The sequence below is a fragment of the Cygnus olor genome, chromosome 3 (genome assembly GCF_009769625.2).
Source record: "Cygnus olor isolate bCygOlo1 chromosome 3, bCygOlo1.pri.v2, whole genome shotgun sequence".
Taxonomy (NCBI): Eukaryota; Metazoa; Chordata; class Aves; order Anseriformes; family Anatidae; genus Cygnus; species Cygnus olor.
The window spans coordinates 85,295,084-85,311,020 of record NC_049171.1 but is presented as its reverse complement, the minus strand read 5'-3'; the positions used below and the strand labels follow the sequence as shown (position 1 = coordinate 85,311,020).

The 15,937-nt window shown below is 40.8% G+C and overlaps 1 protein-coding gene across 5 annotated transcripts in view; it reads right to left on the bottom strand.

The window, feature by feature from the left end:
• Window positions 1-15,937, bottom strand: part of PRKD3 (protein kinase D3) — a 47,570-nt gene that overhangs the window by 24,376 nt on the left and 7,257 nt on the right. For 2 of the 5 annotated variants that reach the window (XM_040551927.1, XM_040551926.1), the window contains exons 4-7: window positions 12,663-13,706; window positions 4,545-4,683; window positions 2,741-2,872; window positions 1,896-2,053 (exon numbers count right to left, since the gene is read on the bottom strand). In XM_040551927.1, coding sequence (XP_040407861.1) covers window positions 1,896-2,053; window positions 2,741-2,872; window positions 4,545-4,683; window positions 12,663-12,953 — 720 coding nt within the window. In that variant the 5' untranslated portion in view covers window positions 12,954-13,706. Of the gene's footprint in view, window positions 1-1,895; window positions 2,054-2,740; window positions 2,873-4,544; window positions 4,684-12,662; window positions 13,707-14,813; window positions 14,926-15,621; window positions 15,853-15,937 lie in introns of those variants that run through there. The other 3 variants (XM_040551923.1, XM_040551928.1, XM_040551924.1) reach the window with 3 other exon arrangements.

Sequence of the window (15,937 nt, the reverse complement as noted above, 5' to 3'; positions counted from 1 at the left end):
CTAGAATAAAGAAGGTATGCAGGACTTGCATCAACAGAGTTTCACTTCAGAGGGGAAGCAGGGGGGAAAGTGAGGTGCGGGTGGGACAAAGAGTTGGCACAGAAAGTGACCAGATAAGAAAGCAAAACCTGGCCAAGAAGCTTTAAGAGGACGTTTTGATAAAATAAAATTAAAAAAAAAAACACCAGACAGAAAAGCCTTGCAGAGTTCAGGAAAGTATGCATGAATCTATATTTCCACAGGACCTAAAATGCCAACAAACAAGGCCAAAATTCATTCTTATGACTTTTTTTTTTTTTATTAGAGCAACCTGGCGACGTTCACAGATAGCATATACAGACCCCCAAATCGGGGATTAAATGGAAAACTCTGGAGGTAGGCAAACTAGAAAACTACAATTACCTCACATTACCAGTTTTCAAAAGCAAAGTACTTCGTGCCTGGATAGCTTATTAAGTTAGGTAAAAATATTTAAAAAATTTTTAAAAATATTTTGGAAAGTCAAACAAACAAATACTCAATATCTTACTGAACTTTCAAGCAGGATAAACTTATAGTTATCTAGATCTACAAAAAAAATGTAGAGGAAAATGTGGCCCTACACATGAAGTAAGATTGCTGGAAAATTAACAGTAATTACCATAATATATTACCGATAATCTAAGCCAATATTAGAAGCCAGATAGCAAAGAAAGTTATTGAAAAGGTACTAAATAGGTATGCAGAAGTCAAACACTAGGAAATTCCATGAGAGGAGAAATACTATTTTATGTTCACTGAAAAAAATCTTACCAATAGTCATAAACAGCAGAATCAATATATTTTATGACTCAAAATTAGACTTCTTAGCTCAGAGCTAAATAAAAAAAATACGTTCTTGAACTAGACAACCTAAATAAATTATATTTTAAACTACGACAAGAACATAATAGTTATACTGTAAAGTAATAGAAACTTAGATAAGTGGGAAAGACTAAGTGTCAAAAGCACTCTTTTTACCCCTTGGTAAAAGCTGCAATGAAAGTGGATCCAATAACCATCTGTCCTGTCATAGAATCACAGAACAGCTCGGGTTGGAAGGGACCTTAAAGATCACCCAGTTCCAACCCCCTGCCATGGGCACAGACGTCACCCACTAGATCAGGTTGCCCAGGGCCTCATCCAACCTGGTCTTGAACACCTCCAGGGATGGGACATCCACAGCTTCCCTGGGCAACCTGTTCAAGTGCCTCATCACCCTCTGAGTGAAGAATTTCATCCTAACCTCTAATCTAAATCTCCCCTCTTTTCATTTAAAACCATTCCCCCATGTCCTCCCTGTCTTATGAGTATATCCAGTAATGTCTCAGCAATCATAGCACCCATTATAACAAAGAATTGTTACAGATGATGGTTTTACCACAAGCCCTGCATCTCCTGCACCCTCCTAGATACGGGCTGGTTTTTCAGATTATCTCTGTGAAAAGTTTAACAGCATATCAGGAACATTCTCTACTCTCCCAACATAAAAACTAACAGTTTGTACTGAGCTAGCCAAACAACTATTCTACAATGATACAATAATTACAGAATGAACTTGTATTACAATGAAGGCAAGGTATTTTATCACTCCCAAAATCAAGGTTCTCATAGTTCACATAACCACAAGTGACAGACTAATGACAAAATTATACATAAGTTATCACTTCCTTCCAGTTTCATTTCTCACAGTAATAGCATTATCTGTAAATGTCACAGTCTAAGACTCACCAGAGATTTAAAAATTAACTAAAACCAATCATAACGGTCAAGCTCAACTCTCTCCTACTCATTTTCAACCACTTAAAACATCAACTAGTTCCCCAGATGTTAAAAGGTTTAAAGCCAGAAATGGTTTCCCCTTTCACATTACGTACTTCTTCAGAGGCAGAGGCTGTGTATTCAGCTTGTGCTGGCCTTGGAACTGAAAGCCCTGCTCCTGGTAAAGACACATTAGACAGACGCCTCTTCCTCACTCCACTACAGTTATTTGGAATCTTGAAGGCACATCGCTTATGGTAGTTTAACCCGCAACCTGAAAGAGACGTTTTTACAGACAAAAATTTTAAAAAGTAACAAAAATAGTAACAAACTGTTTTTGATAAAGGGGATCTTTAAAAGTAGACCCAAAAGAATGGTGAAGACAGAAACAGATTGTTCTGTTAAATTCTCTTATTTTAGTGTTCCTGATGCAATTCACAGAAACAGCAGTTTTTGCACAGCATGCTTGAATACTGTTTTCCGGTAAGCCCAGCTCTAGAAACAAGGTACAAGACTCTGAGGCAGCTGATCTCCCTCCTCACTTCTTCTCCCAGCAGGAGGCTTTCACCACTCCCTCGCTATGGAGCAGAGGAGCCAAGGAGCAGCCAGCGAGCAGGCAGGGTTGGTACCTGTCAGCAGGCTGCAGAACACTCTGCAGCCAGCTGGACGAAGGCCATAAGCAATGGGATTCCCCTTCAGGAGTCTCTCCAAAGTACATGCTCCTTGTGCAAGGAACACGCATTTGTCAGCTAGCTATTATTTCAAAGTGAGACAAGAACAGTTGTTAAACCGTTTGTTTGCCCAGTGTCACACAACATGTGTTAAAGCCAAGATCAGAACTCAGGTTTCCTGAGGCAGGAAGATTTCCAATGCTACCTGTTTCCATATTGAACAAGATGCAATTTCTTCCTCTGCATGTTACAAATATACATAACAAAAATACAGCAAAAATCAGACTTACCTTCACATTTCAGCCCTTGTCGTACCAAACCCCAAAGCATCTCTCCGCAGTAGTCGCAAAAAGTAGGAGCCTTGTAGGAATGCACATAAAGTGCATGAGGACGAATCTGGAAATCTTCAACTGTAGCCAAAGCTTTTAAAATATTGCAGTAAGTTACGGTTCTTGCCATAAGATCAACAAGGATTTATGAAAAGAATAGATTGTTTTTTAAATGGCAGATTCAAAGAACACTAATAAGCCATTTAGACATCAGCATTATACTGTATACCATTTAAAAATGCATTCAGAAGATTACATAGTTTTCAGTAAGCTTTTTTATTGAGGAAAAAAATCCTGTGGACTTTGCAGGCTAACGGCCACAACCAATCAACAGTATGAGTCACAATAAAATCTGCAATCATCAGGTTGTTTTTTTTCCTTTCATGTTGAAAACCTCAGTAAGTCAAGAAGGAAAAATACAACAAGCTTTGTTAAAGGTAAACAATCGATGAAACAACTTAATTTTCAAGTTGTTTTGTAACCTACATCATTTTCAAACAAAGGATAGTTCCACAGGTTCTTTCATCTTGTAAAGGATTTTTTCAATAAAAGTTTATTAGAATGAACTTGATGTGTGTCAAAACAGAACTGCGGATAGTGTCTGTGGAACACTGGAAACTTCACTAGTCCTGTTCTTTTTCTTAAACAAACACAAATATATTTTGTCCCGTTGTACTGTTTTTGTCCTGTTTCTTTGTAACATAAAAAAAAAATGGAATTTATGCTAACATTACCTTACCCCGATGTCTTTTATTCTTTGACTAAAATATACACTAATGCTTCATACTCAGATTCCCATGTCTCAGTTTTAAAAACCCTATTGAAAGAGATTTATGTCCTCAAAATGCCTCAATTTCTGGTGATCTGTCTCTGTTTACAAGGAAACTGTCAGACTGTCAAGAAGAAACACACACAAGTTTTCCCAATGTGCCACTAACCAGAAGCAATGAAAAGCTCAAACCAAGACGATCAATTACTAAACACGCTAAACATGCCTAGGCCCTGAAATGCAGCCAAGGAACTCAGCCTTCTAACTCTGGAAGTCATTCTTTATCGACCCAAGTAACAAATCTAACCCCATGACAGCCAAGACATCTCTTTCTAGAGCACAGCCTCAGTCTGGCACTTCATCTTCAAAGCCTGAAAGCACCGCTCAATACTAGTCCAGCTGTCATTTGTAGCTTAACTAGCTACCAGTCTGCATCTGACTTCTGGTTGACTTCAACAAGGTATTTCCGATACACATACAACCCAAGTCTGTCAGGGTTTGCTTCATTGATGTTACTGAAGAGAACTACAGGTTAATACCGCCAGTGCTAGAGACTTTATCGTTTAAAAGAAATTGTTTTCAAACAATACGAAAACCATTAAGACTGTCCCTATAGGTATGATTCAGCAACTATATTTGTATGAAACATTTTAGTGATATGAACTGTCAATGCAAAAGCTACGGAATGATGACAAATCTAAGCAAAAGAAGACCAAGAACATGGTTGGAAAAGCAAATCCTGAATCGTACCTGCATTTCAATTTCAATAATTAATAAATCTGAAGAAGATTAAAACATGAAAACAATAACAAAACTCAGTACTGAAGCATCAGTACTGTGTCGATTTTCTTGGAAATCTCTACCCCAAAACGGTGACCCTGTGTGAGACTGCTTAGCCAAAAGAGCTCAAGGCATGCATGATACTAATATTCCATAAAACCCTGTTTTCTTTTAAGCAACTGAAGTAAGTGCTGTTCCACTGTTAACAATACCTACCAGAGAGAACAACCTCAACCAGATCTCCCTCATGTATCTCTTCTGCTGATGTAATCCGTTGCAAAATATTATCTGAGTTCAGGTCATGCCGGAAGAGGAGAATTTTGTCATACATGCCAAAGAAACCACACTCTGGGAACTGCAATAGAAAGCAAAATCTAAATTAACACATGCTTTGTTAATCCTATCCACAAAATGATTTTTTTTTTAATAACAGCTACAGAACTTGAGTGTTTTAAGTGTTCCACGGGGGAAAAAATATTATCTGCTTGACATTTTTGAGGAACTGAGGCATTTTCTGAACCGAAATGCAGCATTAAACGATAAAAAAAAATAAAACAACAAAACCCACTGATAACAACTTTTTCCCTGCCTCCCTCCCTCTTTGCTAACCAACAGTGACACTTCTGCAAGCCTGAAATGGAAAAATGCTTGGGCTTTTTATCTCTCAGACATACGTAATCAGTCTGGCACCTGAAAGCCGACGCAGATCTCTCTAAGTCAGCTTATCACCACCTGCAACCCTTATTTCACAGACACTGTGATCAGCCAGGCAGTCAGCTCCAGATGCTCCTGCAGCACCTGCCACTCTTCCATTGAGGGACAAGCCAAAGAGGCTCTGTGCTGATGTTCCACAACAGTTTAGATTTGCAGATGCAAGAAAAGGAGAACTCAGTTCATTCCAAGGGCAGAAGGTAATATTCCCAATTCATACAGGGAATAGATATGCTACATAACATGCCATATTTCCATGACATTCCACTAAAATGACTCTTATTCTGTATTTTCTCCACTCTTTATAACGTTGTCGAATGTGATTAATATATATTAAACTGCGAAGTTTAAAAGTTAACAGACAGTTCACAGAGAAAAAGAGCAGGAATAGAAGCGTGAGAGCAATGAACAGCCATCAACCAGCTTCTCTGGCCTTTTGTTTGGACCAGAACTCAAACTCGAGGCGTGAATAAACACACAGAAGGGCTTGACAGAAGACAGGAAGAATGTGCGGAAAAAATATAGAATAGCACACAACAAATTTTCAATTGATTAGGTAATAAACAGACTACAGCTTGGTAATTTAGGACTGGCGTCGTAAGTAAGAGGGTCTAAACTGCTTGAAGCCTGTGGTATGTCAATTGTCCTTAGCTAAAGTAGTCAAAAGACTCATTTCTACCAAATCAAAGACGTAATGAAGGTATCCGTCATGGCCATTGTTTTCACACTCCCTTCCCACTCAGAGAGAAAATAATTTCCTCTTTCCGGTAGCAATTTTATCCAAAACATTAATTTGGCCTTCTCTGTTTTGGTGTGCACGCCCTGCACATTTACATCAAATATTCACAACAGTGTTCTGTGGGATGCAGAGCCCTTGAGGGGCTGTTTTCCATTTCTTACAAGAAAGTAAAGGACTTGCTCACTCTCCAACTGCTGCATGGGCTCCAATGGCCCCTTACACTAAATCACTACAGATTTTCCTCCAGCCCCATTAACAGGAAAAAAAAATGTTAATCTGGATCTCCAGTAAATGAGTAAAAAGGGCTCTGTGCCTCAATTAACAAGAAAGCAAGATGTATTTACAGTTTTTGAATATGTGCTGTGAGGTTTTATTCCTTGATCCTATACATGCTGTTTAGCTGGGTATCAGACTTAATGATAGTATCAACAAGAGAAAGCTATCACATCAATGCTACAATTCATTTAATCCTCAAGATAACGTCTAATTATAGCATATCTATTGCATTATGTTGCTGAATAACTTAATCCCAACAAAAGGGAGAGAAAGTCAACAAGAATATGCTATCTGCCTGCAGATAACCACTCCTTACTGATGCTGGTAGTTAACTGCAGCTGCCAGGACGGACAACTAACTGATGACTCAGAGAAATAGTATGAACTATTGCCTCTTTGTACTCGGTTCACAACACCACCTACAAATCACAGATTTTAAATAGCCCCTGTGATACTTCACAGGTTTAAGTCTCCTTCTTCCGATAAAAATATTCCTTAATTTCTTGCTGGCTCCTCCGCCCCACGCCACGGCCGGGAACGCAACCCTCCTCAACAGCACCTTCGCCAGAAGGATACATGTGGAGTGCTGGCCAGCAATAACCTTGGTGATTGACACACGGTTTTGGTTGTGGTGGTTGTTTGTTTGCTTCAGGCGGTACCTTGTAACGGGATTCTTAGGCAAAGCTTAAACTATGCTCACATTGTACACCACCAGGTTTTTCTCTCTTGTACTGCAGTGAAGTAGAGCTTTTATAGCTGTCCTTATGCTAGGCTACATGAAGCTGTTAAGGAGATACACTATCCAGCTCCTTTGAAGTGTTAAGAGCTCCTAATGTAAACTTGAAAACAAAATTCAAAGTGGAATTTTTTAAAGCTTGTTTTATCTTACTGGATTATATAGCTATTACTTTCCTGCCTAAAAGCCCAAACTATCTGCGCAGTCACTCAGAACACATAAACTGCTAAATCCCCATACCACTTTGTTTCCTAAAAGCAAAAAGGAGACTGTTCCCAGTGTTAACAGTTCCAAAAGAGCATCTAACTACAGGAAATCACTTGCGGGAAGTCTACGTATGCGATGGATTGTGCCAAATTCATCTCTGGTACACCATTATTAACTCACATAAAGAACACACGTAATCCTTGTACTGGGGTGGTGCTAGCACAAGTAACACTACTACTGCATTACTACAGTTATATCGAGGAAAAAAACTGGCTTATCTAGAGTGCTCAAAGTATTACCACATGCCTGCTTTTCCCTGATGCGCACCGGTACACCGTTCTTTTTCCTCAGAATGCAACATCCAGCGGCCAGTATTGCTGGAGCAAAACACAACTGGGGTTTCTTTCTAGCTTGGCAGTAACCGAAAGATCCTTCTAGTTCAAGTTCCAGGACTTACTTTACAAAGTTCTGGACCAGTCGCCAAAAATTCACACTAGGGAAAAGCGTAGGCGGATATTGTTTCAAGGTCCAATATCTCATGACCCGTCATAACTCAAAACAAATGCTTCAAACCGCTGGAAGTTAATCCCAAAGTCTAATGGTGCAAAAACACCCATTACCTTGGAAAGTCTCTTCCTTCACTGAAATCACTCCCATCTCTTCTCCCGCATCCCTATGCAGCTATCCACTCCCACTCTTTCAAGTCATGGGCCAAATCACATTATCGCACAGAGAACTGAGCTCCAGCCATGTTGTAGGAGATCTTTCCCTCGCCAGATGCCTCAATACAGACATACTTGGACTACTGCTTGGCTAGGTTTTCCAGCACACAAACCTATTACCACGCCGCAGATGCTCACCTGCCCTGCACATACCATCTCCGTGCCCCTGTACTCCCCCAGCTCCCATTTTCCTCAAGGCCTGTTGGCTTCTCGTGCCCCAGCTCTATTACACTGCTGACTTGTTTAGCTCGTACAGAGAAAGCAGATGGCAAGTCAAGAAGGCAGACCAACAGGGAAAAAAAACATTCAAGCGCAGCCTGATTACGAAGCAAGATTTGGATTAATTTTAGACCCATTCAAAAATAAGCACCATGAACTAATAATACAAGCTTAACCTGGGGGGAAAAAAAGGTTAAAGTACTGATACCTATTACACCAAATTACTAAAAAACGGATCTCTGCAACTCTCGTAGTAATACAGATCAATTGTAATATGATCCTTGTAATAGGATTCTTTTACTTCTCAGTATTTTATTAATATAACATCTGTTAGCAGTTTAGAAATCACATTTAGCTCCAAGTCAACGCCTCTGCCACAAACAGGTTAGAGAGTTCCCCATTACTACGACAGTGTCCAAACCTTCAGAAAACAGCTCATACTCATACCACATGTTTTGGTCTTTTCACAACATAATTTTTAGTATTCTAAAATGAACACTCTTTTTTTCCCCTCTTCAGCAGCCATTACAGAAGAGCCACCTATCCGAACTACTGTCGTTCGGCCCCACTAAAACCGAAGTTCTTAGGTATATCAATAATACAAGTATACAATTAACCGTCACTCGGTTAGAAGAGTCTACAGCATTATTTGTGTTTTTCCTGTCAGGCTTATTTCATTATCAAAGCAAAACGGTTGGACACATCTCTCCAGTTTTTGCTTGCCTCCTTCAAGTATACTTCATCTTCACAGAAAACTGGCTCGTTTTCTGAAGAACCCAAGGACTTCAGTCATGTTCCAGTTATCAGAAATTAAATCCCAACCACTCTAATTAGAATGATAGGCAGAGCTATCAAAAAAGTACGAACATACTGCCAGGATCATATTCAATACAGATCATTCAAATTATTGACCAGGGAACACTGTGTACCAGAACTATGACATTTATAAAAGCAACTAAAGTCTGAAACCATAGAAACAGTAGAAAGAGTCACAAGCAGGTGTAATATGCAAAATTTAACTCCTTTTGAACACAACTATACTTGCAGCAACTGCATTCTCAACACCTTACACAATTCAGAGGTGGAAGAAATAAATATGAGTACACGTTAGGCACCTGCCTAAGTAGCTATTAACAGATTAAGGACGGAATTCAGGCAAGTCAAAGCAACAGAATGCAGGAAACAATCAGGGAATTAATATTAGTAAGAAAGCATAAATATTGTTGAGAGGAGAGATTTAAGGTAAACAATGACACCTTAAAGACTCTGCATATAGAGAGGAAGATGACGAAAAAACAACATGGAAAGAAAAGTGAAAAAGGGAAGTTTCAGAGTCATGAAAGTAAAGATGCACAAGTTTAAGAAAAAGGTCACAAGATATCCTGCAGATACTGATGCTGTACAAGTAATAACACAGAACAATCAAATGTCTTTCATTTGTAGCTATTACTTCAAGCAGGACAAAAGAAATGAGCTAGAATAAAGCACTTTTAGCACCATATGCTGTCCTACATAATTCTGTTTGCAGACAGCAGGGCATCACCGCATGTAGTGGTTTTTCTAGTCTTAAACTAGTAAGGCCCATGTTCTACTTGTCTAGAACAAAGAAACAGTATGTAAAGACAAGATTAAGAACTTGTCTCTCTAATATCTGATCACTGTGCACGACATACACTGTCCATCTACAACTTATGCTAAAGACACATTTGTCTGCATCTAAACACACGCTCTCTTCCCATCTGTTCTTGCTTTGCTTCCTTTGCAGACTCTCCCTGAGGACTGTATGCCTGATGCTTCAACTTGCAGCAATCTAGGTAAGGAATGAACAGAGAAAAGAGATCAAGACTAGACAGAAGAATCTTCACAAGCATCCCTACCAAGTTTACAGTTGACTTTTTTCCCTGAAGACTTCTTTTAGGCATTCTAATACACAATACCATTCACACAGCCCTCCCCAAATTTAACTTTAAACTTGAAAAAGTCTTTTTTGCTCCTCTCCTGATGTTTAGAACATTTTTAACAAAGTTGAGAGACACATCAAACGTTTGCATTACCCATCTCCCTCTCCCTGCATATGTGTCTGCTGCTTCTTTAGTTTCAGTTCTGCTGATGCTACTTTTAAATACCCTTCTGCAAAACCTGAACAAGCTGCACTGAACAGCAGCATCTGAAACAGGAAGCACCACTGATCATCAGTACTACAGAAAGACTGACAATAAATGCTAGGAAAAGGCATTAAGTAAACGCAGTACTGATTTCCTAACAATAAATGCTATGAAAAGGCATTAGGTAGACACAGTACTTATTTCCTAACTCAACTGCTCCCCGACACAGGCTTTTGCAAGATTTTTTTCCCCAGTTGATTAATTTCCCCTGGGAAAAAAAAAAAAAAAAAGAAAGAAAAGGCATAAGTCATTTTTCTGAAGACTTCTGAGGATGCTGTAATTACTTTTACAAAGGTCAAAATAGCCCGCTCAGAGATCAGCTGCAAGTCCTAATCAACATTTTTGATATTGTAGTTGTAGCCTCAAATAATGCTAGGCACATAATTCAAGCTCCCAAGCAACTGAGGATGGTCACATCTCCCTCAAACATTTTTGTTCAAGGTATAAAGAGACATACAAGTCTGAAATACGATTTGAAAGCACTATTAGAAATAAGTAAGAAAAATTCCACTTAATTCTAGTAGAGTTAAGATAGCATTCAAATAAGAAGACAAGCTATGAACAATTCCAAGTATAAAAAATATACCTCCTTTTTCATTAAAGAAGTGCAACAATATATAGATACCGCTAACAAGAACAAACCCTATAGTTTCCTAAAGCTGACAACCAGGAACTGGTCAAGAGAAGACAGTCTGAGCCAGCCGCAGAATGCCAGAGAAAAGGGAAGCTTTAATGCTGCCAAATTCTAAAGGCATGCCCAACAGCTTCAAGCTTGCAACTGGAAAAAATAGGCAGCCATATGCATGGCAGTACATAAAAGAACATGGTTTACAACTTCTTACATAAATATGAGGTTTATATATTAATATTAATTTATTTTAGATGCTTGCAACAGCCACCAGATCAAAGAACAAAATCCAGGCAGGGCACATTACTATCAAATACAGGGAGGATATTGCCACTTGTGCACTGGCTGCAGAGCTCCTCATGAAAGATGAACCCGCTACACATAAGGTTGTTACCCCACGCACATTTCCTGATCAGTTTGCTGCAGGCAAGCATGCGCTCATTATACAGTCATTTTCTGGTAGCATCAGCTGCAGGAGAACGTGCACTGAATCAAAGCCAGATGGAAAGAGGTAAACTGTGATCCTGAAATCCTTTTGCAGTAGGTTAGGCTCAGCATGTAGGAAGTTTCTTAAGCTATAACAAGAACTTGAGCTAAACTTTTAGCTGAGTCTGCTTAGACAATAGAAAGGGAAAACAGAAATAAGTGTGAATATATTTGTTTTCATCTTTCAAGATAGAAGACAGGAAATATGCAGATGCAAAGAGAAGAAGTTGATACAGAAAGAAAAAGCGGCCCCTAAAATGGCTGCAAAAAAGTACACCTAACACACATGGTATGAAAAAAAAAAAAGGTTGACCCAAATAATTTGTCTGTTTAGAAAGGAACTAACACGCTGAAGTACATTGTGGTAGCCCATAAAGCTATTATGAAATCAGCTTGCTTGCCAACTAATTTGTAAACATATGGAAGACACAATAAGTTGTGAGATGGGGAAAAAGATATGCAAGCATATGCAAAGGAGAGTTTATATAACATTTGCATTTACTTTCTCTCAAGCTATTAAGTGAAAAAGAACCATCTAATAAAACTAATTAACAAAAAATACCAACCACTACAATGAAAGACATGAAGAAAGCAATTCCCGACGAAATTATCTACCTTCGACTTCCTTGAGGGAAAAGAGTAATTATTTCTTATTTACATTAAACACCGTTAACTACTTTTCAGGCTGGTTAGTAGTACCTAGCCTAACGTAAATATACGGATAAAACTTGGATATAAAAACAACATGATAGATGGCATTTCCTCCCCAGAGAGTCAAAACACTGCAACAGCCTGATCAAGATACATCTTAAAAGTACCCTAAGACGTTTATACGTTTTGGTCAACTGTCTTAGAACAAAGAAATGACGCTGATAATAGTCCTCTCATAAAAGAGGAGAGCATGTGCTCCATATATGGAAAAAAAATCATACAACATTAGCTGTTTAGTGGGTTTTTTTTAATTATTAAGTAGAAACAAAAGTAAAAGCTAGCATCATGCAAGTCCGCAGGCTTGCAGTGTACTTCTGTAGCCACAATTGGTCCTTAGGTTACAGCTGGCTATACTGTACCAGGACCATCCGCTGGCAGCAGTAGTAAGCACAAACTGAAGCAAGGAAAAACCCAAGACACCGGTGACAATCATGGAAAAGAAAAAACACTTGCCATATTGTGAAAACTAATCCTTGCAAGAAGTTTACTACTACACCTTCTTTTATTAGATTTCACAAGCAAGAAGGTAACAGGAGGGTTTATTCCTTTTAAAGTAAAAGCTTCTGTCTCGGGAGTCAGCTAAATTTGTGTGTAACCGCAAACACCTGCCATGGATCTCTGTCCCTGTACCAAACTTCTCAGCACATTCCAATTACACCTTGGTACTCCTAGCAGTTTGTTCGAAAAAAAAATAAAACACCGCCAACAGCAGAACACGGTGCTGTCATTCCATACCTTCTGGTAAACTATAGAGCACACGAGGTCTTTAACAGCAGAGAGGGACAGGTCCTGAGCTTCAATGGTGACAGTCTCTCGAGTGAGACCGATCTGCAGAAGGAATGAGACCCCGTGCACAGAGCCCCTGGAGTTTGTGAGGCTCTGCGTGCTGAAACTGCCATTGGAGAGCCGACTGGAGAGCCCCGACTGGGGACTTGAAGACAACGTTGGGGTTTGTTGTGCAGCAGCATGACATGTGGGTGGGGAAAACTTCTGTAAGGATGGGGGAGAAGAGTCGTTTGCTGACATCTGACTTGCTTTAAACTGTCGAGATCTGCCTAGTAGTCAAATTCTAAGAAAAATGTTGTCAGTTCTTGGTTTTAAATTAGAAGTTAGGAAAACCTAACTTTCCCTTTCTTAGTTCAGTAAAAAGCCCCTGACCAGTAAAACATGTTAATTTTCCCTTTCATTCTGTGCAAGCCAGAGAGTAAAATAATTTCAGCTGGAAGTTACTTTAAATTAAAGGTTCTGTTCCACAGTCACAATCAGCTGATCAAAAGCAGATTGCTTTTCCTTTAGCACCAGGTCCAGACAACAGAGGCTTACATAAAGGCCTCAGAGAAATACATCAGCTCTGCTGTTTTATACTTGTCCTTCATTTCTGTATTAAAAACAACAACCAAAAAAAATCTGGAAACACCAATGGAAATAAATGTTGGTAAACTCATTAACAGTGTCCTTTTTCACCTAATTCCCCAGACTGTATCTTGGATGCAAACTCATCTTCATGTAGACAGCTTTTCAGAATGAAAAAAGGGAAAACTGTATCCTTGGGCAACAAACGAAGTCCATGTATATGATGAATCTACTCCTCCTTCAGAAAATCTCTGAATTCACAGGACATTGTTAACCTGGAGATCCGCGAAGGTATCTGATTTCATCTTTGTGAAATAGTTCAGCTCATGAAACGCAGGAGCAGAATTTCTGAAGACGCGATCGCATTAAACATAATCTCTAGGTTCACCCAGATAACCTCCAGCATTTTGAAACGTTGTACTCTGCCTGTAGGGAAAGAGATACAGTTATTTCATGTGAAATGCAAGGAGTTGCACAGCGAGGCCATAAACGTTCCTCTGAAGCAGCAGGATCACCAATTCCTTGCACTCAAATATGGGGTAAATTGGTAACATTTTATAAGTATAACTTGAATTTAAGTGTTTTCCTACTGTACGATATGCAAATCAGACCTAACGCTGGCCAATACATGAACATAACTTTAAATTATCAGTAATTTAGCAAAGCAAAGCTCTTCAGTTGATAACAGGAAAAAAAATAAAAATAAAAAAGAAGGGAATAGACCATAGGTCTGCTCTGCAGGTGTAGGCTGAAAAGCTGGCGGGTAGAGAAGGAATTTTATTAAATACACTGAAACTTCCAAAAAACGTAATGCCAAGACTCAAAAACCTTCTATATAGAATGTACTCAGGATACATTTTATTCAAAGCAACTTAAAAACATCCTGCACAAACTCTTAACTGGACGAAAATAGACAGCATACAATAGAGCATCAGTTCCTTTGGAAAAAAATAATTTAGTGCTTACGCATCTGATAAAAAAGAAAGCCTGCCACAACCTTTTAAAATAAATCATTTCATTACTGCATTCTGGATTATTTTTTTTTGAGTTTCATGAGCAGAGATTCAAACTACTTGTTACAAGCTGGTGCACTATCTGATTCAGTATTTCAAGCATTTGGAAGGAAAGACAAATGCTCAAGCACATTGTCCACTCCAACTACGGAGAGTTTCCAAACAGTACCGAGCAGCTCTATCCAGACCCAAGTCATCTCTGGTAGTATAGAATGAAGGAAGTCAGACTCGCACTTCGTAACTTTGGCAATGGTTTTTAGTTATAGGATCAACAGTCTAAATACATCAAAGCATCCCATTATGTTTACCCTTTACAGCTAACTCATGTTACTTATTTTAAACCACTGTCTGTTCTCATTTATTTCTACAGAGCTGAGTCAAAATAGGTTGATTACCATTTTGGATAGCACCAGAACTGTGAATCATGCTTATTAATTTTATTCTGGCCAAATGCATCGGAAATGCTAGAAAATAGACATTTTCAGATGCCCCATGCAACGCCTTCCACCGAAAGAGCTACCTGTATAAGGAAGCAGTCTGAGCACACCGATACTACGTGTCGCTATGTTGGTTAAAGGAGCGCGGAACCACATGGGATGCCGACATCAATAAGCTTGGACATTTTTCATTCCCTTACGTACAGAAAAAAACAGAGAAAGTATTACTAGGATTAAAAGGAAAGATATTTTAGAAAAGGAATGCCAGTTTGTCACATGCAGTATAAGCTATCTTTACTAGAAATATGGCTGGCAATCAGTTAAGGAGTCCGGTTAATAGACTAGGCACACCTCAGGTTTACCAGCACCGTAGCTCAAAAGCTCTCTGCCGTTGCATCCTATGAGGAAGGTAAAGAAGCGGGGTTACAGGACTGCAAGGAAGGAAACAAGGTCTTGATTCTGACAAAAACTCCTGGCAGGGGCTCCAGAGGAGAGAACAAACCGCTACCTTCTGGACCCTCAGCACCGGTACCTACAGAGCAACGCCTACAAATACGCAAGAGTCTCTGGCCCGCCGGCACAGACACCTGCAGAGGCACCTTGTGCCTCGAAGGCGGCACTCAGCGCGGTGCAGACGAAGGCCACGCGCAAACAGGAAGAATACGGGCAGCGCTCAGGCTCCCTCCTCAGCCCCGCAGCCCCGCCGGCAGATGCCCATTTCCCCCCTTTTCCTCGGCCGTTTCCCTCCCTCGCTCCCGGAGGCAGGGTGGCGGCGCCCCCCCCGCGGCAGGACCTTTCCGCCGCCGCCCTTCCCGGCCCGCTTCCCGGCCCCGCCGCCGCCCCCCGGGCCCTAACGGCCGCGCCGCGCGCCCCCCGCGCCCCCGCCCTCACCTGCGCGGCCCCGCCCGCCGCCGGCTGCCCCCGGGGCCGCCGCTGCCTCGCGCGCATCTCACCCGCCGCGCGGCCCCGCGGCTCTCCCCGCACACGCCAGGAGCCGCCCGGGGGACGCGGCTAGCGGCGCGGGGGCTGCCGGGAGCCGTAGTCCCGCCGCCCCTCTCCGACGCGGGGCTCGGCGGGGAGGCGAACTACGAGGCCCGGCGCGCCCCTCGCCGAGCAGGAGCGCGGAGCATGCGCGCGGGGCCCCGCCAGAGTTTCCGTTACTTTTCTCGCCCGTGGCGGCCGCTGCCCCGTAACCGCTAGCGGGGCG